The sequence below is a fragment of the Haliotis cracherodii genome, unplaced genomic scaffold (assembly GCF_022045235.1).
Source record: "Haliotis cracherodii isolate W230 unplaced genomic scaffold, xgHalCrac1.p SCAF_42, whole genome shotgun sequence".
Taxonomy (NCBI): domain Eukaryota; kingdom Metazoa; phylum Mollusca; class Gastropoda; order Lepetellida; family Haliotidae; genus Haliotis; species Haliotis cracherodii.
In genome coordinates this window covers 1,058,013-1,082,288 of record NW_027266300.1, presented here as the reverse complement: position 1 = coordinate 1,082,288, position 24,276 = coordinate 1,058,013, and the positions used below count along the sequence as shown (strand labels likewise).

Sequence of the window (24,276 nt, the reverse complement as noted above, 5' to 3'; positions counted from 1 at the left end):
ATTCTTACAACCTAATTTATCCCAGACTGTCAGAGCGTGTTCATAATCGGCATCTGTTATTCTAGATTCTGTTAAGTTACTATAGAATGATTCGAGGGGTGGTAATTCAGTTTCTTCGAATCTAGACCAATCATCCATATATTCGTAAGGATATACACCTTTTCTCAACAACAAATGACGAGTTATCTTATCGGTATATTGATTTGTTATCGCGAAGTCATCAGTATTGTTCGCATTAGCTAAATTGTCCAGGGAAGATAACAGGAACTGTACGGAGTCTATGAATCTAAGCCCATTACTTTGCTTTATTCTAGATTTCCCGTCCTTGTCCCTATAATGTATAGGTTTAGTCAACGAGAACGATATGTATTTTTCCATATTGTTAGGAATGCACGTTAAACCGCCGTCGGTCTTCGAGATAGCTTGCATAATGAGATGTGAATCATATCCCCTAAGGTTATGAAACACAACGGGGATGGGTATTGTTTGAGAATTCATTTTTAGTTTCAAGTTACACTCGTTATGAGTGGCCCCCCGATAATTACCCGTGACGTGGCAATGATCTCTTACGGAATCCCCATCCAGGGGTTTGTTACAAACGTGACAAATCGTTGACTTCTTATGGGCCCTCCAATCATCCCTCGTCATACGCATGGGTTTCTTACACGATAATTTTTCCCTGATTAATATCTCTTCATTTTGTAGATATTCTATGAACTTTCCCGCTGCATTGGGACCTCTGTAAATCACGGGAGTGTTTGTTTTCCCATCATACCTTACAACTATATATCCAAACCCACAAGGAATATGTTCTTGAGTTTTGTACGTAAAACTATTATCAGTATTGCGTTCAGTATTTTCTATGGGTTTGATAAGCGCTTCGAAGTCGGCGTAAATTACGTACGGTACTGGCATTTGATTACAATAATGTTCAAATTTTAATATATTTTTCCCCTCTTTAGGCATATCGATCCTGATAGCGGTCTGCCCAACACCTCTACAGACTTCTTTATGCGCTTCTAATAGATCTTGTCTGCTGTACCCATGCAGGCATCTTTCGCAGAAATATTTCTTTCTAGCATGTTATGTTTGATCATATAATAGCCTGTTTAAACTCTTTATCCACGTATAATGATATTTACCATCTTTTTCGATCAGAAACAAATTGATTCTGGGGATATTTTCCAGAGCGGAGCTTATCCTGTGTACAACAATTCCTTTAGAATGTCCGAAAACATTTATAGCTAAATTATTTTGCTTTTCCACTTTATCAATTTGTGATATTGGTGTAGGTTCGTCTATACCATCGAAGTTGAGTCCATTGTTTTGGGGATAGCTAGAAGGTCTATCCGGATGCTTGTCTACGGGGAACAATGCAGATCTTATCATCATTCTTCATCGGATTTATTTTTAACGTTAATTATGGCTTTTTTCTTCTTATAATACGGGGATAAATCTATATAAGATCTACCTTTGAAGGGCATATAATTTGCTATATCTAAATATAAACTATCGATTTTATCCACACCCAAACCCGAACCTCTATTAGTCTAGTTTCCTGTATCCTCTGAATTGATGTATCTAATGATGCGTTTATAGTATCGGATTCGGTTATAACTTCTTGATTGCTACGGAAATATGGTTCGGTATATTCAACGCTATCGTCTACGTTACTTTTACTCAATGACATTTTAATCGTCAGCTGGTATTTTATACTATGTAAATCATCTAACTCCTCGTTAATTTTACTCCATATGATGGGCTTAATATCGTTAACATCCATGTTGGAATTAATATCCATCTTCCAACCTGTTAAATATTTACCAACGCCGGCGGATATGGGTACAAATATTAATTCTTGTTGTTTATTCTTAACATCGTCATTATTAATATCATCATCATCATCATTAGGTTGATTATTATCTAGTAAAGCGATCAATTCAGCTCTTCTCATTCGAGAATAACCTCTCAGCCCACTGTTTCTCGCTCGAACTTTGAGTTCTCTAACAGTCTGGGGTTTGTTGTATTCCAAACCGAGTAAATCAATCAATTCAGCTTTTCTCATACGAGAATATCCACGTAGTCCACTTTGCTTTGCCATAGCTTTTAATTCTCTGACAAAAACCATTGTGGTTGAATGGTATATGCAAAATGAGACAAATATCTAATTGGTTGTTTTCATATATCTAAATACGTATTCTCCCCAACCTATTCCTCTCATTGATGTAATCTCTCTTCCTAGCATAAATAATCTGGTTCCTGACCCTATCAGCACATAAACAATAACGACCTTTGACCCTATTCCGCATTCAGAACACGTATAGTTTATGCGCCTGATGTAATAATTGTGTATACCGCAGTATATATCATCAACACAGCGTCTATTACATAGAGTCGTCTTCCCTATGAGTGTAAACATCTATCATATCAGTGTCTACATCTATCATATCATTTGTCTAAATGCAAATCACATCTACACTAGGCGAGATATTGATTAGGCTATTTATAGATCATGGTTTATGCATAGCCACAACTGTCACTGCCTAGCTATTGTATAGCTGAAACTCAATAGAGCAGATAACCCAATAATAATACATGTGACCTCTCGGTCTTTCTGAGCCTCTGACGGTGTATAAAACTGACTCATTGTTGGTATCGGTATTGGGTCTATTTTTTTCCCAAAAACGAGGTAGTATTCGTGCATGGCATATTCGACATCCTTAAACGTTTAAATTGAATGTCCTTCCTTAAGCAGTTTTTCATGAATAAAGTCTAATCTCTTCATTCTCTGCTGTGTATATTGTAACTGGGCTGCTTGGTATTGTTCTAAAGCTTTGTTATGTCGTTTACGCTCCCCTTCAACTTCTTTAGCGTTTGATTCCCTCATACTGGAAAATAAATAATTACTCCCCGAAAAAGCTAGAGCATTAACAACAGCTCCACCGATCATCATCGCAATTGTTGCCATAGTATATGAATATAAAATATTCAAATGTTTAATTACTTCATTATGTCTTCCGGGATAAGTCCTTGTTTGATGAGCATATCCTTCGTTGCCATTGCTAATCCAATATCAAGAATGGCCATACCTATATCAAATCCATTAAAATCTACCTTGGGTGGTGTGGCTTTAGTAATCATTTTAGCCATACGGGCATAGCCAATGGCCAAGCCGGTGACCACCGCTGAATGATACGTCGCGTTTACCAACATTTTACCGTCTGTAACTGGAGTAGTCATGCTTCTTATAGCATTATATGAGGACTAACCTCTAATTGAACTTGTTGTTGCGGGGGGGAGGTGATGTTTTCTCTTCTCCGGTCTTATAAAAGAACCATACAGCCGCTATACCAGCAACTCCTACTAGTGCCCATGTTTTAATCGGATAAATATTTGAATTATTTATTATTTTCTCTTTGCTCGCCAGTCCTCCCTTCCTTCCTGCAGCTATTTTCAAAGGATTCTTTGTCACTCTGGGTTTTAGTATTTTCTCATTCACATGTGGTGCAATCGCTGGTGGTGGTTCCTCATTCACTCGTTCCGCAATCTGTTGTGGTTCCTCTTTCACAATCTGTTGTGGTGTCATCTGTTGTGATTGTGTCTCCATTTATATTATTAAGTGGGCACGTATGTTTAAATTGACAATACCTAGCCGTTATTAAAGCTGTGGTGAACGGAGCTAAGAACTATGATAAAACTCACAGCTCACTGAGCTTATAGCGTGTTCGATGAATGGGTCTTTCCCGAGAGATTCGCATAAATACATGCGATGTTCTGCCGGGATAGGAAGAAAGGTACTAGCTACGGCTGTGTATAGTTGTAATATAAAAGACCCTATCGTTTTAGTCATGGTAGCTCCAAGTCTAGACTCGTAACGTGCGTACAGTTTTTTAATTTCTTCGTCGGTCATGTTATCAACTTTTTCGATGGTATAATTTTCCCCAAAATATTGGGAACATTATCCACCGGCTACCAAAGCAGCGAGTCTTTCTCTATGTTTATCTAAAGATTTATCTACATCAGGCTCAGATTCTTTGAGCATTTGTTCGATGAGTTCGTCGCATTCCATAATGTAATACCTAAGGAGATATTTAAGTCTAACATAATATAATATGACGTATCCAATACAACCCGTAATAATGAACTGTTGTGAAAGAATGATGATTTCTAACCACATTTTATGTCATATTAACCGCTAATGTTCAATTTGCTATAATTTTGCTACATTTGCTATAATTTTACTATAATTTTGCTACATTTTTCCTACATTTTGCTAAGCAATTGCATAAGCAGCTGGTTGATCGGTTTTTAATACGAGTTTACAGTGCTTCGTTGCCGCTAACACTTTTCTGACTTTATCTCGTTCGCCCTTGGTATAAATGACGTCATTTTCGCGTAAACATTCCTCGAATGAATCTCGGTCTTTGCAATGAAACAGCGCTACCCATTTGGTCTGCTCTCTGAGATCTTTCAGGACAGAGTTGTATTTTTGAGTAAGTACCCAAACGCTATGTTGAGTATGCCGTCCGGAGAATGCTAAATACGAAAGCATATACTCCTTTTTTGTTAATTCTTTACTCGCGCTGCAATCGTCTAATATGAAAAGGGTTGATTCTCCTTTGTATTTTTCGTGACATACTCGGAGGCAGTCTTGTAAACGATCGCCCGGATAGACTCTGTGTACCCCATCGTCATTCATTACCCAATCTCTCGATAAGTATGTTTTATTAACGCTTATAGTCGAGCACAGAATAATAATATGATCGAAAACGTCCCGATAATGACTTTCTAAAATATCTAGAATAAAAGCTGTTTTTCCGCAGCCCGTTTGCCCGCATATGATAGCGCAGTGCGGATCTTTAGGTAAAAGATTATCAATAGATTGCTTGCACGAATCTCCCATTCTGTATATTAAGTTGCGCATCCATAATCACGTACATGTTTAATTCACCAGCCGTTTCCTGGAGCTTCGTTATCTGTATGGTGGCACCCTCGCTAGCATTTTCTATTCTCCTCCCACTGCCGTGTAATTGGTCATCGTCCGTTGTTCGCATGTCGAGCCATAGCGCGTACTTCGTGGTGAGGTATTCACCCATCGATACACTCCCGAGAGACAGATCTTTCACGACCGCGTTAACTTCCGGAGAACATTTTATAGAAGGAAGTTTTTTAATCTCATCCCACTGGTGATACGCTAGCATTCCTTGGCTATATAGTTGATTAGGAACGCCTTCGATAGTCAATTCTACTTTTGTAATCTTGGGATTGTAAAACTTCTCGGTATTTCGTTTAAACGCATCGGAGGGGTCCTTGAACAACATTAAAATACCCTTCAACGACCTCGTGGGGACGTTTAGATTTATATTCCACATCGTATCTTTTTTGTCCCTTGTGATCTTTCGATGTCTCAGCACGCGATCGTACAAAATGGCTAAACTTCCCGTATAATGGTTACGAATTTGTCTGGCTAATTCGGGATCCGTTATCATATTGTACTCCAGCGATATATTGTCAATGGAATAGCTAGCATCATCACCACCGGTTCTGATTACTCTGCCGTAGTCATTAAAAGTGAGTTCGTATTCTAACCTATCGCCTAGGGATGCTTGATAAAAGGGCATGTGGGAATCTAGTAATTCAAAGTCTAGGGGAATAAAGAATCCGTTACCTAATGCGTCGGCAATGGCCTTATCTTTTTCGTTGGTATCAACACCATTTTCAGCACCCACGCGCAGTCTCAATGTGTTCTTATTACAAATACCTATCGCTATCGTCGATACTCAAAAGCTCATTACCGCTAATTTTAATGGCGATTTTCTTAACGATAGCACGACCTATGTTCTGAACGGGCTCCCTGTTAACGTCTGTAGAAGTCAAACTAATCGTAAATGCTAGTCGGACAGTTCCCGGAACTAACACATCGTGTGCGCCGAGATTAGGAAAGCGAACCAGAAGCGTTTGATTCTGATCGATGGTACTAGGTTATTAGTTATAGTTACAGACTGACGAATTGCTTTGACCCCTAATGGATCTCGAAGTCTACGTTGTGGGTTTAACTTGCGTCCGTATTGCGAAGACATTGTTATATTGAAAACATGTACCCTATGTTTAATATAAAAATGACTGATTTTGATATTAATGACTTTGATCTAAGAACCTTTGATGATCTGAATCGAAACGAAGAGGGTACTGATGAAACCAGGTTTAGTAGTCTTAACGATGAACTTTTACAATCGTCCGTCAATGATCATGACGATGCATTAAAAGAAGATAAAAATTATGTTATCCCAATAGGTCGTGAATATTCAAAGTTTATGCTAGATAGTAAAGGAATATTGCGACTGCGTGACTCTCCGCATATTGATCTTATGCATTTTAGTACTCGTAAGCCCCTAGCCTTGTCTACTATAGCTGGTAAACATAGCCGCGAGTTTGTTCGTGATAAATTAGGTTTTGTAGAATACGGACGAGCAAAACTTCCCGCAAAGACTACTAAGGTTCTTAGGACTGTGCGGGAAGAACTCGGTAACACAGATAATTTGGAAGAAGCCTCTAACGTGGCCTCGAACGGACTCGGAGAAATCTTGGATACCTTTTACGATAATTCCACATTACAGGTACAAATGGTATAAAAGAGTGGATAAAAAAGCATTTAAAAGCATTAGCTTCAGCACTGGAAAAGCTCGCTGAGAAAGCCGCGGCTGCACTTCCCGGTATAATAGGGAGTGTTGTTTCCTAGCTATTGAATTTATTAGCTAAGACCACCACTTGGCTTAGTCAAAACTTGTGGGGGTTGATCGTAGCAATCGCAGGGCTGTTGTACGTATTCGCTAAGAACTATTTAACCACCAAATCATGAATAAGCCAACCGAGACTCCACCCACTACAAGCGCTGTTTTTTCATCGATATGTTGTTGATTTTTAGCCGCAATATGGGGTGGTACTTGTGCGTCAGTAGATGTTTTTGCATTAAAAGATGGTTGAGCGATAGTTGGTGTTTGCGGCTTGACTATTCCCTTTTCGCCCGTGATCGTTTCCGTTATTAATTCGACGTTAATATCTGAATTTATACCTGGTTTTTGTTGATCGGTAGCGATAACAATTTTATTATTATAACCTATCACTTGACCGATCTTAAGTTCCATATTACTCGGAGACATGTATAGTCCCCGCGCATAAACATAGTCCACTTTGGATTGAGCGTACTGTAATGCATCTTGAAAACGCTTTATAGACGATTGTATGTCAACTGGTGAATTAATGGCGTCCTCCACGTTTGCGACAAACTGTTTTTGCGCATCGAACGCCGTCCCAGTACCGATGATTCCCGTTTGTGTTTGCGATTGTGCACCGAGAATTGCCCACACATAAGTTCTTATCGATTCATTAAATCTTTCAAATCCTGGGTTAGTAAAATTATTTTCCGTTTTATCATTAAGAAATTCATTCCATACATCGTCGTTCAGTTGTACAAATTTTTTAACAATATAAATAGACCCACTCTTAAAACTCATAATATCCCCTCTCCAATCGTTACTATAAAGTTCCCAGCCTTTATACCAATGACTGGTTTTATGCCAATGATCATATATTCTTGCGTAAAGTTTGCTGTCCTGCCTCAACTTACTAAAATTAACTGGAAATTTATTAAGTGTTTTATATACATAATCGCTTTCTTCTTTGACGGATATATTTTCCTCTGTGTAAGGAACTCCTAGACCATGGTTTGCTCCTTTAATATGCCAATCTTTACTCATAGAAACATTAAATTCCTGACAAATACGCTCATACGCAGACCTATCATAATTATTATTTGTGGAATTCCACGCTCGATCCTGCGGTAATGGAGCACTAATTTCTTTAAGTATACGTCTAATCTGATAGTACACGTGAAATGATATAACAGACTTATTCAGCATATATCCTGGGACATTAACAGATACACCACATCCGGTTGTGGCACACCATACGGCAAAGTTTAACTGATTCTGCCAAAATTGCATCGGATTGTGAAACCAATCGTGCACCATTTTATCCCTAGTTGCCGTGATCCTGTACTTTTCAAAGATATCGGGGAATTTAACGGTAAACTCAGCACCAGAAGCAGTTACTATAATCGATTGATTAGTAATGTGAGTCGATTTCATATTTAAGTTATGATATAGTATCATTGTATATTTAATATGTATGTTACACTCCCGGGAATAACAAATGGTCAGTCTATTGAACTGCTTCGTACTATCGATAACTCGGATGGACAACTCGAAGTCGCCCTATGCGATATAACGTATTACCCACTGTGGGACAATATAAATGCTGCGAGAGGTTATAATAATGAGACAGAAATAAATGGTCAAAAATACATTATACCTGATGGTTATTACAGCGTATGTTCACTCAATGATGAATTGCTTAAGCCTAATGGAATTAGTCTAACACAAAATGAGTCGAATGGGTTACTGATTTTAAACGCTGGAAAAAAGGATGTAAAGCTCTACGAGAACTTAGCATACACACTTGGATGGGGAGGAGAAATAACAGTAATCAAGACATCAGATCAGGGACTCTATTTACCTGATTTAGTTCCCTATAAAGAGTTGTGCATCCATCTTGATCAAATCAGTACGACGGATAATATTCAACAAGAAAGTCCTTCAACTCTACTCAGATCTATTCCAGCTAAAGATGAAAAATACAATAGTGGTAGAACGGAATCTTTCTCAACATTACAATATAAAAAATTAAAGCAGGGTATTATTTCAGACCTCAAAATTTCTATATTAGATGTAAAACACCAACCTGTACATATAGGATACGTAAGTGTAACACTCCATATTATATATAATGGTTGATTCCATATTTAAGTTATGATATAGTATCATTGTATATTTGATATGTATGTTACACTCTTGGGAATAACAAATAGTCAGTCTATTCAACTGCTTCGTACTATCGATAACTCGGATGGACAACTCGAAGTCGCTCTATGCAATCTAATGTATTACCCGAGGTGGACCAATATAAATGCTGCAAAAGATAATAATAGGATAATGATATTATCCGCACTTGGTACTGTCAAATATATTACTATACCTGATGGGTATTACAGCGTAAGCTCACTCAATGATGAAATTTTTAAGCCTAATAGAATTAGTCTCACACAAAATGAGGCGACTGGGACAGTGAAATTCGACCATGAAGACCAGTCGCCTACACTTGAATTTACACGCTTAGTTGGCACAATTAACAAGTTACCAGATCAGGAGGTTAAATTACCTGATTTAGTTCCCTATAAAGAGTTGTTCATCCATCTTGATCAAATAAGCACGATGGATAATATTCAACTAGAAAGTCCTTCAACTCTACTCAGATCTGTTCCAGTGAAAAATGAAAAATACAATAGCGGTAGAACGGAATCTTTCTCGTTATTACAATATAAAAAATTGAAGCGTGGTATTATTTCAGACCTCAAAATATCTGTATTAGATGTAAAACATCAACCTGTACATATAGGATACTTAAGTGTAACACTCCATATTAAAAATAATGGTCGATGCATCAGGCCCTGGAACGCTCAGACAATGTAATACAATTGCGCTTTCCGATCTCGGAGACACAGAAGGATTTGATAAACCCGGTTACAATGGTAAGTTATACGCTTTACACTTACACGATAATGTATACAAGCGGAAAGAAGTCACATTCACGGGTAATCTAGAAGATTTAAGCGATGTCGACGTTAGTAGACTCATTAAAAACACTTCGTACAATATTACTCGCAATGACGATAATAAATGGACTATGATCGAAGCAAACATCGAGTGGCTACTGAATATCGTCATTACCCCACCTTATGTGATGATGGGTAAGGGACATAATTTAACTAAGATAATAAATAGTGGCATCGTACTCGCGGCTTATATCCCATCAAAACGAAAAAGTGTGTTAGTCACTCCCCTGCCAGAAATCCCTAGTCATATGTTATATAGTCGTCCGGCCTTAAAAAATGTTACTTTAAATTTGATTACTGAATTCGAAGATATTAAAGATAACTTGAGTGCAATACCTTATCTTTCTACGCTTATTATTGAAGTCTTGTTCGGAGATGCACCGGTAGATGCCTTCGAAATAATACCAGGTCTACCGATTAAATGGCTCAAGAAACACGAGCGTCAACGTTGCAGTATTATTCATATCGGAGCATCGCCCGTTGCAACCCTCGAGGGGGTTCAAATTATTAAAAGTGACAGCATTTCTCTTTCTAAGATATTCTTGCCGTATAATATACATTTGATAAGATTGATGTATAGTCTCAAAACATTTATGCAAGACCAATTAAAGACTATTATATGATCGTAATATACACTATGAGTTTATATCCAGCGCTCGATGAAGCATTTGAAAAGATGGAAACTGTTGATGGATTTCGATTACATCAAATAAGCGACATAAAACATCGAATAGAGAAGGATAGGGAGTTGAGACTTGGATTGTATAAAAAGTATCGCAGAGCCGTGAATGCTCTGGACGGAGTTGACACCGCTCTTGTAGTATCTGGCATGGGACTTGGTGTAGCGGGTAGCGGTTTACTATCAACTATAATCGCCGCGCCTATTGTGCTCGGCATGGAAATAACCGCTGGAGTCTTGGGACTGGCAGGAATAGCGATAAAATTCATTTCCCGTAGGTTACAAAAGAAAGCATTAAAACACGATAGTATTCGGATACTCGCCGAAGCAAAGTTGAACAGCATTGAGGATCATATTTCGACAGCAATGGCCGATTGTAAGATATCCGATGATGAGTTTCGTTAAGTGCTGTCGGAACTCACCAAATACAACGAAATGAAGCAGGAGATTCGATCAAAATTTCGTAAGACCAGTGGTATTAGCGAAGACGAGAAAAAAAAGTTCATAGAATAGGGGAGGCAACAAGGGCGTCAATTTTTCCGTGCCAAAACCAAAGAACTGGTTGGAGATTAAAAATAGATTGCTAACTATCGTTTGATCACATTTAGACAAATGCTTACATAAATATATAATAATGGAGAAAGCTATTAAATGGAGAGAATTACCACAAGGTTTTTATTATATCAGTGATGTCAAACCAACCAAATACGGTTATCAATTGTTTCTTATCAATTTACAAGAAGAGTGTAGTTATATAGTCTGGTCTCCTAGTAAAATGAACGAAGAACTTAATAAAAATGTTGAATATCGCTTTATCGATAAAAATAATGAAGAATATTTTTATTACCATTTAGGCTCATCTAAAGCAATGATTGGCCCCAGGTATTGGTGAGCTAGAGACAATTTAACTTAATCTCATGACTATCGTTAAATCGCATCATCATTTACGCATAAAAAATGCCATCTGTAGTAGCAGTATAGGTATATGAATCCGGCTCCAGTGGAAGTGGTCCAGAACCATCATTACCTATAAAAATTTATATCATTGGCTCCAGGTGGTGGTGAGCTAGAGCCAATTTAACTTAATCTCATGACTATCATTGAATCGCTTAATCATTTTAGCATAAAAAATTCCCCCTGTAGTAGCAGTATAGGTATATGAATCTGGCTCCAGTGGAAGTGGTCCAGAACCATCATTACCTATACTACTGAAGATATGGGACTAAACACACAACAATGGAAGAAACATTGTACAAAGTTAAAAGTGAAACTTGACTTCATCAAGGGCGCATCAACCCCGTGAAGATTCCTGTTAGAATTGGTCTTCAGCGTGTCTTTCGAAAGAGGCGACCTACGGAATCGGGTGGACAGGCTCGCTGACTCCAGACACAAGTATTTACAGACCCGCTGTTATATATCTGGGATGTTTCTGAGTGCGGCTTAAAACAACAAACAGACTCACCAATGGGATATTAAAATGTGTATATCACTGACAAGTTTGTTCTATATACATGAAATATGACTTTTACATTTATAATAGTGGTTATCCGATCAGCTCTGACAAATACCTGACGTGTGGAGGCATTAGTACATGTAAGATAAGATAAGATATATTTTATTATAGTGTCACATATTGTACATAATATGAATATAACATGTTATTCTAACAATAAAACTGTACAATAGCCAGTCTGGTAAAGCTTACGAGACATTTCTTGAAACATGACTAAAACATATGAATTATATTAAAACCCACCTAACCTTGAAATGTAGCTGCATAGTGAAATACATACATATCTACAGTCATTCAATACATACTTAATGTTTATAGAGTACTTAGGTGGATGCCTCAAGCACCAGTAAAAGTATTATCAGCGAGAGTTACTGACAGAAACGCTAGTGAACAGTCTTGCTGGATAATGAAAGTGAAAGAATAGCTATTTGAGTAAGTAGAAATTCAGGGTTAAATTCCTTTGCCTCACAGAACGTATGTGGTACCCTGTGGCGCCGAGATTTGATTGCGTACTTGCGTCCCTTAGACGTGATAGGCACCTACAGTTGTGGGTTTGAATCCCAGACTGGCCCTTATTGATTTTCTAGGTTTGTCAGCACCGTTTTCGAGCTCGTGGGTTTCTCCAAAGTTGTAAACGGCGACGACCTGCATAATTCTTGTCTTGTCCCCACATTTAACCGAAAATAGCCACTACAACTGATCTAATAGTTCATTATGTGCTTGTCATGTGTATGCGGCCACAAATGTTCGCTCGTCCTGCCGATGTCTCAGTTTCGTTGGTCACATGGCTACAATGTGCCCACGTCGTTGTAAGGGTATTGCCCGAATACTGCTAAAAGCGGCATATTATCATTTTCACTAATTCACTGTAATCTTTGTTCAAATGTGGTTGGCTTTCGGGGTATTTTACACAAAACAAACTGTTAATTTGGGGCATATTTCTGAATTTTCATCATACAACTTCCCCCGCGACGTGATCCGAGTATGTTTTGCTTCCTGGCGTCTCACTGGGGAATACTGCAGTTGAATACCTTCACGGCATCTTCATAATGTTCCACCACATACAGTTTACAGTTACAGAACATCAAGCCGCGTGGATTATTCAGTCCGTCCTGTGACGTCGGCAGGTCTCTGACAAACTCCCCTGCTGCTGTCAGTAGTATCACCTTGTTTGCCGAGAGGTCCGCCACAAGGATGTGTCCTGTGCTGGTAGTTGTGATACCTCGTGGTAAACTCAGTCTCCTCTCTCCTGTAGGGGTGTAGGTGAACACAACATCTCCCTCTGGTGTGATACAGTAGACAGACTGTGAGCCAATATCTGACACCAGGATGTTGCCCTTGTCTGTAGCACAGAGGTAGCTGGGGCTACATATCAGGTTCTTCCCAGAGTTGAATCTACTGACCGACCTCATCACTCTCCCCGACATATCCAGGATATCAACACAGGGGGGATCACAACAACCTGCTGCTAATGTTGAAGGACTCAAGGCTGTTAGGCATGTGTACATCTTCTTTGTTGTGACACGTGACTGTAGTACAAGGTCAGGGGTCACCCGTACTATTACAATCTCATTGTGTGACCATAATGATACAGCCACCTGGTTGTCCCTCAGCCTCGTCACAGAGCTTGGGTTACTTGCAAGATCCAGTTTACTGTGTGGTGACATGTTATTCTTTGTGTAGAAGGATTTCAGACATGTATTGTTGTAGTCGGTGACCACCAGTGTCTCCTCACCGTCGACAACCAGGACTGTGACGTCACATGGATACGGCTGCTTCCTGTCGCCATCGACCTTGATGCCGACTGTCTTGTGTAACACTGGTCTGCACATGATGTCAAATGTGCCACTCTGGATTTTACCAAGTCGCGTATCCATGATGTCATAAACGTTATGTTGAATTCTACCAAGTTGTACATCCTTGTGTAATTTCCTCTCATCTATTTCACTTACAAATATAAGTTTTAAATCACGAACACTGTCTGTGAAAATGACATCCCTGTCTGTTGCCTCCTTGATTGCCCCTGACTGACATATCTGGTAAATGTCAAACATGTCAGTCTCACTCCCAGACTTTAACACCTGGTTGAGGTACTCTATATATTGTTGATACATCTGCATGTCTATTTCCCCCGACTTTAGCCACCTCCTCAGTTGTCCAGACTGCTTCTCTGTCATCTCATTCAGCTCCTCCAGCAGCTGTTTCTCCTTCTGTTTAATCACGTCTATGGCTTTCTGTGAGGCCTGTCGGATCTGTGACTTTATTTTGTCTTTGTTGTGGATGACTTTATCAATCTGTGATATGTGTCGTTGAAGTGATCTGCCAGTGCCGTCCAAGCTCTGTGTAATCAATCCCATATTGTGTGTAAGAACATTTCTCATCTCAGACATCATGGACTGAATAGTGACCACAGAGTCGCATCTCCTGTGGTATATGATACAACACTTGGGGCATATTGCTTTATTACAGTCTCTGCAGCAGAAATCCATGACTTCGTTGTGTTCCCAGCACCTCTGTCGTCTAGTGACCTTCACTGCTCCACCAAGGTCAGCAATTACGTGGTTTGACGTACCAGAAAGAGATGCATGCATCTTCACACATCTCTCACAGAGCGGCACATCACAGTCTTGACAGTAGGAGTTGGCCGGATGACTTTCATCAAGGACCTGGCAGGGATGGCAGCGGTTTTCTGTATCTGAACAAGTCATGGATAAACTTGTCACATCAAACGTGCAATGTTTAACACAATAAAGAGAAAACGTTTGGTTGAAGATATACGCCTACACAGGGTGAATCAAGTATAAATGTTAATTCTGCCCATTGTGCGGTTCAACGTATACAGGGTCCGGAAAGTACCCTGGGATAATCTACATGTACAGATTTCAAAACTGAAATGACAAAGATTTATTCTAGATAATCCTGATAAATATTGGTGACCCTTCAGTTTCGTCTTGATTACTTTTATCTACAATAAACAGTTTTCCATCACCATTTTGATGACGCGTGAAAGTACATAGACTGAACCTGGTTTGGTATAATCTCGGTCTTTCAGGATAGAGAACCTGCTGTATGACAGCGTCACAGTTTATCTCTTATAAGATATTTTATTTGGGGTTCTTGGTTTCAGTGAAAACTGAATCGGCAACATTGTAATTCAAAATAGATGTTTAACATCGCTTTCAAGATGATTGCACTTATGTGGCGAGGTGCGTGCGGGCCAGTTGTATAGTACCAGCTCACTGAGAGTGGAATTTAACATGGATACTCGTCGCACGCAGAGTTTACTGACTTTAATGTCTACCAGTCACTCTTTTATCCCTTTAATGTCGGGCACCAGGCAGAGTGACAACTAATACCGTCTTTTACTTCTTTTTGGTAAGATGCGACCAGGGATCTTACGCCCCTGGGAAGAATATTGTCATCTTTCGGCTTTTTCTAGATCACATTTACTAACCATGATCAGTATTTTCCCCACAGGCTAGAGTATCCAGAAGTCCCTGTATGAGGAAACTTGGCTTGATCTCTTTCACCCACTCCTCCACTGGTCTGTCAGGCCTGGGAACACGGGTCATCTGACGACAGTAGGGACACGGGATGGACTTGTCTCTGATGGCGTCTTGTCTGGTCTTCAGGAATTCCCCCAGGCAGCCTTTACAGAAGGTGTGGCCACAGGTCAGAGTACAGGGGTCTTTGTATTCCTCCCTACATATGGAACAGGTCAAGAAGTTCTCATTCAGACACTCCAGCTTTCTGGCGGCTGCCATCTGAAACAAAGGAATAACTGTTTAATATCATTCATGTACTTTAGGGACTGGTGATTGAATGTTAATACATTTTATTGTGTGATGTGCAGGTTTGGAAATATTGAATATCTGATAGTTATGACAATATAAGTTATCATTGACAGTAGTGACCAATCATTATGCATGCAAAATGCATCTGAATATCTAACACTGAACAAGTGACTTGAACATGTTGAAAGCAAGGCGAGTTCCTCTGTACTGTCCGTCCTACGTAAATGAGTTGGTGCATTTTGCTCAACGCTCCTTTGTACAGTCTTTCGGTTAACAGTTTGTTTGGGGTTCTAGATATGTGTGATGGAGTGGGTATGTTTTTACGCTGCGTTTAGCAATATTCCAGCAATATCACGGCGGGGGACACCAGAAATGAGCTTCACACATTGCACCCATGTCGGGAATGGAATCCGGGTCTTCGGCTTGACGGCAACTTCTGCATTTAGCGACATTCGATGTTGATTCTTACACCGTCATCAAGATGGAGTGTACAGTATTCCAGTTACATCTGGACGTGTCAGCTTAATGTGGGAGGAAAGCCCGAAGTGACGCATGTCCAAGACGTTCACCACTTTGGCGAAACCCACGAGAGCTCTCATCACTGTCACTGCTAATTTCAACAACAACTATATATCCACTGATTTCGCTGATATTAATTCTAACCTTTTAATATCAGTTTCTAAAGCATATCAGCTCTACCCTTTCATTTCACTTTTTAATTTGTGATTTTGTATTCTTTCATCAGACAAAAACAAATATCAACATGATCGAATTGAGCTAATTAAAAGATTAATAGTCGATTTCAAAATTTGTTGAAATTGAAGAGAAAATTTTGATGGACTGTATTAATATATTTTAATATTAATAAACATTTATTTATGTTGCACATAACTCCACACGCAATATATGATTGAAGCGCACAAGAAAGGTTTCAGTGTTGTGAGTGAGTCAGCGAATATTGTTTTATATTGTTGATTATTACCCATATGTGCTCAAATATGCAGTGTAATAATTTTTTGCAGAGTAATAACTTTTTGATATTTGCACAGTGTGCAATTGCTGATTCTCGAAGCTGATTGGTCAGTTAAACAAATGTCAATTTTCATTGGTCGACGGGACTATTTTCACAAATCGAGGGCATTCATTCACATGTTTTACGTGCTACAATCTCACTTTATCAAGATTTATAAGACTAAAACATAGTTTCATATCAACCACATGATTTCGCAGCATGAAAAATAGCATTTATTTCGCACGAGTTTTAGTTTACAATAAACGTAATTACAAAAAACAAAACTACGTCTGCATTGTTTGTAAACAAACATGGCTGACCATTTGACACCTTTCAAACTAAATGACCTCGTTAAAGTAGATGGAGATCTGACAGGAAGAGTTATTTGCATAATTCAACCTCTGAACACATTTAATGTCTTTGTTGTCAAAACTGCATATGGCCAGATAGAAGTTCCAAGATTCAGATTGTGATGTTGCCATAAACTGTGTTAAAGGGGGCCAAAATCAGCACCACCAAGTCCGGAATTTGCGTCTGTGTTAGAGGACTTGCTGTTTGGCGAATATTTCGACCACCCGAATCCCCCAAACCGGACATAGTACAGACAGGTTTGCCTTTGTGAACGATGACGACATTAATAACTGCCAATGAAAAGGAAAACACAATGAAAAAGACTAAATTTGACAAGTTGACATGAACTTAGTTCAAATTTATACTGGTAAGAATAACACGAAAAATAAGACTACTGACACTTTCAATGATGGCATAAGAATATAAACAAATTTCTATGGCAAAAACAGTGAGACTTTCCGAAAGACATTATAAACATCCGCCATTTCGACACTTTTTTTATACAATGTATACGTTTTTGTAACCGCGACGTCCGCACAGTACGGCGCTGAGCGGTATGCAGGATGACTAACGTCCGGGCACCATAAGACTATGGGGGTTAATGACACAGGAAAGGTGCAACTAAACATTATTCTTTGCAAATTTATCATTTCGGCATGCACATCAGACGGTTCAGAATTCGAAATGCCTACTTTGAAGGAGATCAAGGGTAGCATCGAGTGTTACCTTAGCGACAAGATTACCAACATGGTTGCGAAATCGATGCACTTTGCGGAACTCAGATAGGTTTTGAAATCAAAACAAAAATAATTAAAAATACAAGGAAAAGAAAACTTACCCCAGCGAGGTGATCCTGTGTCCGACATTGAACTAAATGAACTCCGTGAATGCGGACAGCTTAGCACCAAGTCTCCAGATACCGTGTTAGTCTATCAACAGGTATTCGACAATTATGAATCACATCAAAATATCAACAAACTCCCGTCATCTGACTGTGTCCACTCCACAAGCGCGTTTGACAAGTCCTCCTAACATCCCACATGCACATGTTTCCCATCAGTCACACTTGTCTCAAATCACAAACGATGTTCATTAAACTTGTTGTCCGGATTAAACTGTAACGCCGGTTCTCTTGTCATTCCTGGTTTCGGCTGTCTCATATCTGGGTCAAGTCGGGTCATTCTTTCCGACACTGACAGCAATCGTGTTTTTCAAAGTTTACCTACTTTTCGTAACTTTTCTCAATTAACATGACTTCTGTACATTCCTTCTATGTTGTTGATACATGTTTTGGCATTTTTACCGAAAGACACATGAAAACATTGACAGGTTTTCCGTGTTTCCTCTTCTCAATTTGAAATTCATGTCCATGGTGATGCACGACGAATGTTGTCTTGTCAATGAGAGGTCTTGTCAAAACAAACCTTGATTAAAAAGCCTGTTGAACCTTTTTTGAAAATTGTCTTCTTTTATCAATGCTAGTTATGTACGCTGTGTAACTCAGACAGAAAAATAACTGCAATAATGTGATCTTTAAAGTTTTGTTAAAAGAACTATATTTTTACGCGTAGCAAGACGTTGATTGAGTAATGCGGTTGGAGTGAGTGGACAATGTTTTTTACACGCGGATTGATACATAACAGCCGATTCTTGATCGGCGACAGTTGATTATTTTTTTCTTGAAACATGTCTAAATTATGAATATGGGTAATTCACTCGTGTAATTAATGTTTTAAGTTCCTCGCTAAAACTCGGAACTTAAAACATTAATTTCACTCGCTAAAACTCGGAACTTAAAACATTAATTTCACTCTTGACATATTTTCCGTAATCACTCGTACCTCGTTGATTATTCTATAAATATTCCAGAAATGGGCTTCACACATTGTACCCATATCGGGAATCGAAACCAGGTCTTCGGCGTGGCGAGCGAATGCTTTAACCACTAGGCTACCCGACCGCCCCAGGTTTCTGTGTAGTCAATATATGCGAGCTTGTGTAGGTGAGTCTGTAAACGGCGCTTAAAGATCTGGAAAGTTGGGAAAACCTTTTGTCCAAGTGGGAGACTGTTCCACTCACTTGCAGTGGAAAGATAACAGCACGGAGGCTAGTTTGGGTCTGATAGATACTGTCAGTTTTAAGTGACTGGTTTAATAAATGTGAAGCAGACATTTTAAAAGCACCCCACACTACATCCCAGGTTGCTTCAGTGTAAATGTCTATCAAATACAGAGAAAGTTTGACAGGAACTAATTTGAAAATTTGAAGTGCAATACATGTTATTAACTTCTTATAAAACGATAAATATACAGAAGAAAATATTTTCCTCTGGCTGTAGAAACACTGGTCACTAGGTTTGTATGACTGTATCATGTTACAGAATTCACGCAAACAGTTCTCCAGCATGTTGGTCTCATGACTAATGCTCTAATAGTACATACTGCTCTGCTTTCTGTTTAAGTCAAGGGAGATAATCTGAAAGAAAACCTCTATCAAAACTATTGTTGCCACACTGGAGTGGTTCAAGTCCATACATGTACCGGTTTTCCATGTAAACTTATATTTTCAATAACATTACATTTGCGTCAATAAAAACTGAAAATAAAATCACAGTCAAATTAATATTTATTTTGTTTGAAACAAAATAGAACTGAAAACTTTGCATAAATCATACAACTCTATATAATTGTGATATAATTGCGTCCCACGTCTTTCGCTGTGTCCTACTTTCATAACCATCACTCAACGATCAACCCACCTTATAATAAATGACCAGTCCATTCATCATTCCGGTTCCATCAGGGTGGCCAGAGCATCTTCCACGGAATAAACAAACAAGTGGTGATCGTAAACATCTGAGCCACTGTCAGTGTTTGATTATCCATCCGGGTACTAACCAAGTTTTGCCGTGGGTGTCGGGCAACAAACATCTTTTCATGAAAATTGTGTGATTGGCGGTTGTTTCTTGTGGGGCAAGACATGCGTACCCGATTAGCGAACACCTGGTGTCATCACTGATTTTCACTGATTGTTTCACATGATTTTCACTTCTATTTACATTTTACGCCCAATGGAATCTGTTTAGTCGGGTAATCGAGACGGGTGACGTGCGAGGTATTCTTACAATCTAAACCGAAAGTAACTCCATTTCGACCTGGGTTAGAGTAGATTCCTAGCACTCGATGTGACTAAACTGACCAGTTTCACACAGTGGGAGATTATTTCGGAAAAACAATGGACTTCTACAGTTTGAGGAACGATTGTATGTTCCAGCACATGCTACATATCTCTGTCTCCCTGTATGTAGTGTAACACTCTAACTTACCTTGTGTCTCAATAGCCGTCTCTCCACCTGCGATAGTGTGACGTAGTGACGCAATGCGGGCTCGGACAGGTTTGCTGATACGCTCGAAAACAAGTCGAAATAAATATATCAGGTTCACGACATACTCCTTGGTCATGTGACAGTCATGTGGTGGTCGAGGTCATATCGTACTGAGACCACCCTAGTGTTGGAATGAGTGTTCCGTGGACCTAACCAGCTAATCAGATGCCCTGTCCCCATTTTATGCTTCCCATAGGAACGTCTAGGAAATGTCATCTATAGATCTTAAGAAAAAATATTTGGAGAAAACCGCATGATGTGAGTCGGCGCTAGTCTAACCTACAGATGTACCCACACATGGGTTTTTGATTACGCCATGGACTCATTAGAGACCCTGGTTGTCAGATGCCAGACACTGACGTTGATGTGATCAACCAATACGATAAACGTGGTATCACGATCCGATAAATATGCAAATGAAGTCACCTAGCAGGAAGTCAGCTCAATGAGATCCAGCAAACAATTCTCCTTTGCTACAACATTGTGAGGTTACGTTGTCACAACGTATATCTGTAGACTCCATGGCCAGATTAGTTGCTACAACGTTATCAGGTTACGTTGTCACAACGTATATCTGTAGACTCCATGGCCAGATTGCTTGCTACAACATTGTGAGGTTACGTTGTCACAACGTATATCTGTAGACTCCATGGCCAGATTGGTTGCTACAACGTTTTGAGGTTACGTTGTCATAACGTATATCTATAGATTCCTAGATTGGTTGCTACAACGTTATGAGGTTACGTTGTCACAACGTATATATGCAGAGTCCATGGCAAGATTGGTTGCTACAACATTGTGAAGTTACGTTGTCACAACGTATATCTATAGACTCCGTGGCCAGATTGGTTGCTACAACGTTGTGAGGCTACGTTGTCACAACGTATATCTGCAGACTGCCAGATTGGTTGCTACAACGTTGTGAGGCTACGTTGTCACAACGTATATCTGCAGACTGCCAGATTGGTTGCTACAACGTTGTAAGGTTACTTGTCACAACGTATATCTGCAGACTCCCAGATTGGTTGCTACAACATTGTGAGGCTACGTTGTCACAACGTATATCTGCAGACTCCCAGATTGATTGCTACAACGTTGAGAGGTTCCGTTGTCACAACGTATATCTGCAGACTGCCAGATTGGTTGCTACAACGTTGAGAGGTTACGTTGTCACAACGTATATCTGCAGACTGCCCGATTGGTTGCTACAACATTATGAGGTTACGTTGTCACAACGTATATCTGCAGACTGCCAGATTGATTGCTACAACGTTGTGAGGTTACGTTGTCACAACGTATATCTGCAGACTGCCAGATTGGTTGCTACAACGTTGTGAGGTTACGTTGTCACAACGTATATCTGCAGACTGCCAGATTGGTTGCTACAACGTTGTGAGGCTACCTTGTCACAACGTATATCTGCAGACTGCCAGATTGGTTGCTACAACGTTGTAAGGTTACTTGTCACAACGTATATCTGCAGACTCCCAGATTGGTTGCTACAACATTGTGAGGCTACATTGTCACAACGTATATCTGCAGACTCCCAGATTGATTGCTACAACGTTGAGAGGTTCCGTTGTCACAACGTATATCTGCAGACTGCCAGATTGGTTGCTACAACGTTGAGAGGTTACGTTGTCACAACGTATATCTGCAGACTGCCAGATTGGTTGCTACAACATTGTGAGGTTACGTTGTCACAACGTATATCTGCAGACTGCCAGATTGGTTGCTACAACGTTGAGAGGTTACGTTGTCACAACGTATATCTGCAGACTGCCAGATTGGTTGCTACAACGTTGTGAGGTTACGTTGTCACAACGTATATCTGCAGACTGCCAGATTGGTTGCTACAACGTCGTGAGGTTACGTTGTCAAAACGAATATCTGTAGGCTCCCAAGATTGGTTGCTACAACGTTGTGAGGCTACGTTGTCACAACGTATATCTGCAGACTCCTAGATTGATTGCTACAACGTTGAGAGGTTACGTTGTCAAAACGTATATCTGCAGACTGCCAGATTGATTGCTACAACGTTGAGAGGTTACGTTGTCACAACGTATATCTGCAGACTGCCAGATTGGTTGCTACAACGTTGAGAGGTTACGTTGTCAAAACGTATATCTGTAGACTCCCAAGATTGATTGTTACAACGTTGAGAGGTTACGTTGTCAAAACGTATATCTCCAGACTGCCAGATTGATTGCTACAACGTTGGGAGGTTACGTTGTCACAACGTATATCTGCAGACTCCCAGATTGGTTGCTACAACGTTGTGAGGTTGCGTTGTCACAACGTATATCTGCAGACTGCCAGATTGGTTGTGAGGTTACGTTGTCACAACGTAAATCTGTAGACTCCCAGATAGGTTGCTACAACGTTGTGAGGTTACGTTGTCATAACGTATATTTGTAGACTCCATGGCCAGATTGGTTGCTACAACATTGTGAGGTTACGTTGTCACAACGTATATCTGTAGACTCCATGGCCAGATTGGTTGCTACAATGTTGTGAGGTTACGTTGTCACAACGTATATCTGTAGACTCCATGGCCAGATTGGTTGCTACAACATTGTGAGGTTACGTTGTCACAACGTATATCTGTAGACTCCAAGGCCAGATTGCTTGCTACAACATTGTGAGGTTATGTTGTCACAACGTATATCTGTAGACTCCATGGCCAGATTGGTTGCTACAACGTTGTCAGGTTACGTTGTCACAACGTATATCTGTAGACTCCATGGCCAGATTGGTTGCTACAACGTTGTCAGGTTATGTTGTCACAACGTATATCTGTAGACTCCATTGCCAGATTGGTTGCTACAACGTTGTGAGGTTACGTTGTCATAACGTATATCTATAGATTCCTAGATTGGTTGCTACAACGTTGTGAAGTTACGTTGTCACAACGTATATCTGCAGACTGCCAGATTGGTTGCTACAACGTTGTAAGGTTACTTGTCACAACGTATATCTGCAGACTCCCAGATTGGTTGCTACAACGTTGTGAGGCTACGTTGTCACAACGTATATCTGCAGACTCCCAGATCGATTGCTATAACGTTGAGAGGTTACATTGTCACAACGTATATCTGCAGACTGCCAGATTGGTTGCTACAACGTTGAGAGGTTACGTTGTCACAACGTATATCTGCAGACTCCCAGATTGGTTGCTACAACATTGTGAGGCTACCTTGTCAAAACGTATATCTGCAGACTGCCAGATTGGTTGCTACAACGTTGTGAGGTTACGTTGTCACAACGTATATCTGCAGACTGCCAGATTGGTTGCTACAACGTTGTGAGGTTACGTTGTCACAACGTATATCTGTAGACTGCCAGATTGGTTGCTACAACGTTGAGAGGTTACGTTGTCACAACGTATATCTGTAGACTCCCAGATAGGTTGCTACAACGCTGTGAGGTTACGTTGTCACAACGTATATTTGTAGACTCCATGGCCAAATTGGTTACTTCAACGTTGTGAGGTTACGTTGTCAAAACGTATATCTGTAGACTCCCAAGATTGGTTGCTACAACGTTGTGAGGCTACGTTGTCACAACGTATATCTGCAGACTCCCAGATTGATTGCTACAACGTTGAGAGGTTACGTTGTCACAACGTATATCTGCAGACTGCCAGATTGATTGCTACAACGTTGAGAGGTTACGTTGTCACAACGTATATCTGCATACTGCCAGATTGGTTGCTACAACGTTGTGAGGCTACGTTGTCACAACGTAAATCTGTAGACTCCCAGATAGGTTGCTACGACGCTGTGAGGTTACGTTGTCACAACGTATATTTG

At 39.9% G+C, this 24,276-nt stretch overlaps 1 protein-coding gene across 1 annotated transcript; it reads right to left on the bottom strand.

Annotated features, from left to right (window-relative positions):
* Positions 1–12,926: 12,926 nt before the first annotated feature.
* LOC139441696 (E3 ubiquitin-protein ligase TRIM56-like) lies at positions 12,927–19,867 on the bottom strand. Its single transcript, XM_071222498.1, has 3 exons — positions 19,838–19,867; positions 15,377–15,686; positions 12,927–14,617 (listed from the first exon to the last, which is right to left on the bottom strand). The coding sequence occupies exons 1-3, from the start codon at positions 19,865–19,867 to the stop codon at positions 12,927–12,929; spliced, it is 2,031 nt and encodes a 676-aa protein (XP_071078599.1).
* Positions 19,868–24,276: the final 4,409 nt, after the last annotated feature.

What these genes read in the sequence shown, in the direction of transcription:
- LOC139441696 (XM_071222498.1), bottom strand. Translation starts at nt 19,867, where the DNA reads ATGATGAATGGACTGGTCATTTATTATAAG. An exon ending in GACTGGTCATTTATTATAAG is followed by an intron (nt 15,687 to 19,837) that starts GTGGGTTGATCG and finishes CCTTTGTTTCAG; the next exon opens with ATGGCAGCCGCCAGAAAGCT. An exon ending in TGGGGAAAATACTGATCATG is followed by an intron (nt 14,618 to 15,376) that starts GTTAGTAAATGT and finishes TGACTTGTTCAG; the next exon opens with ATACAGAAAACCGCTGCCAT.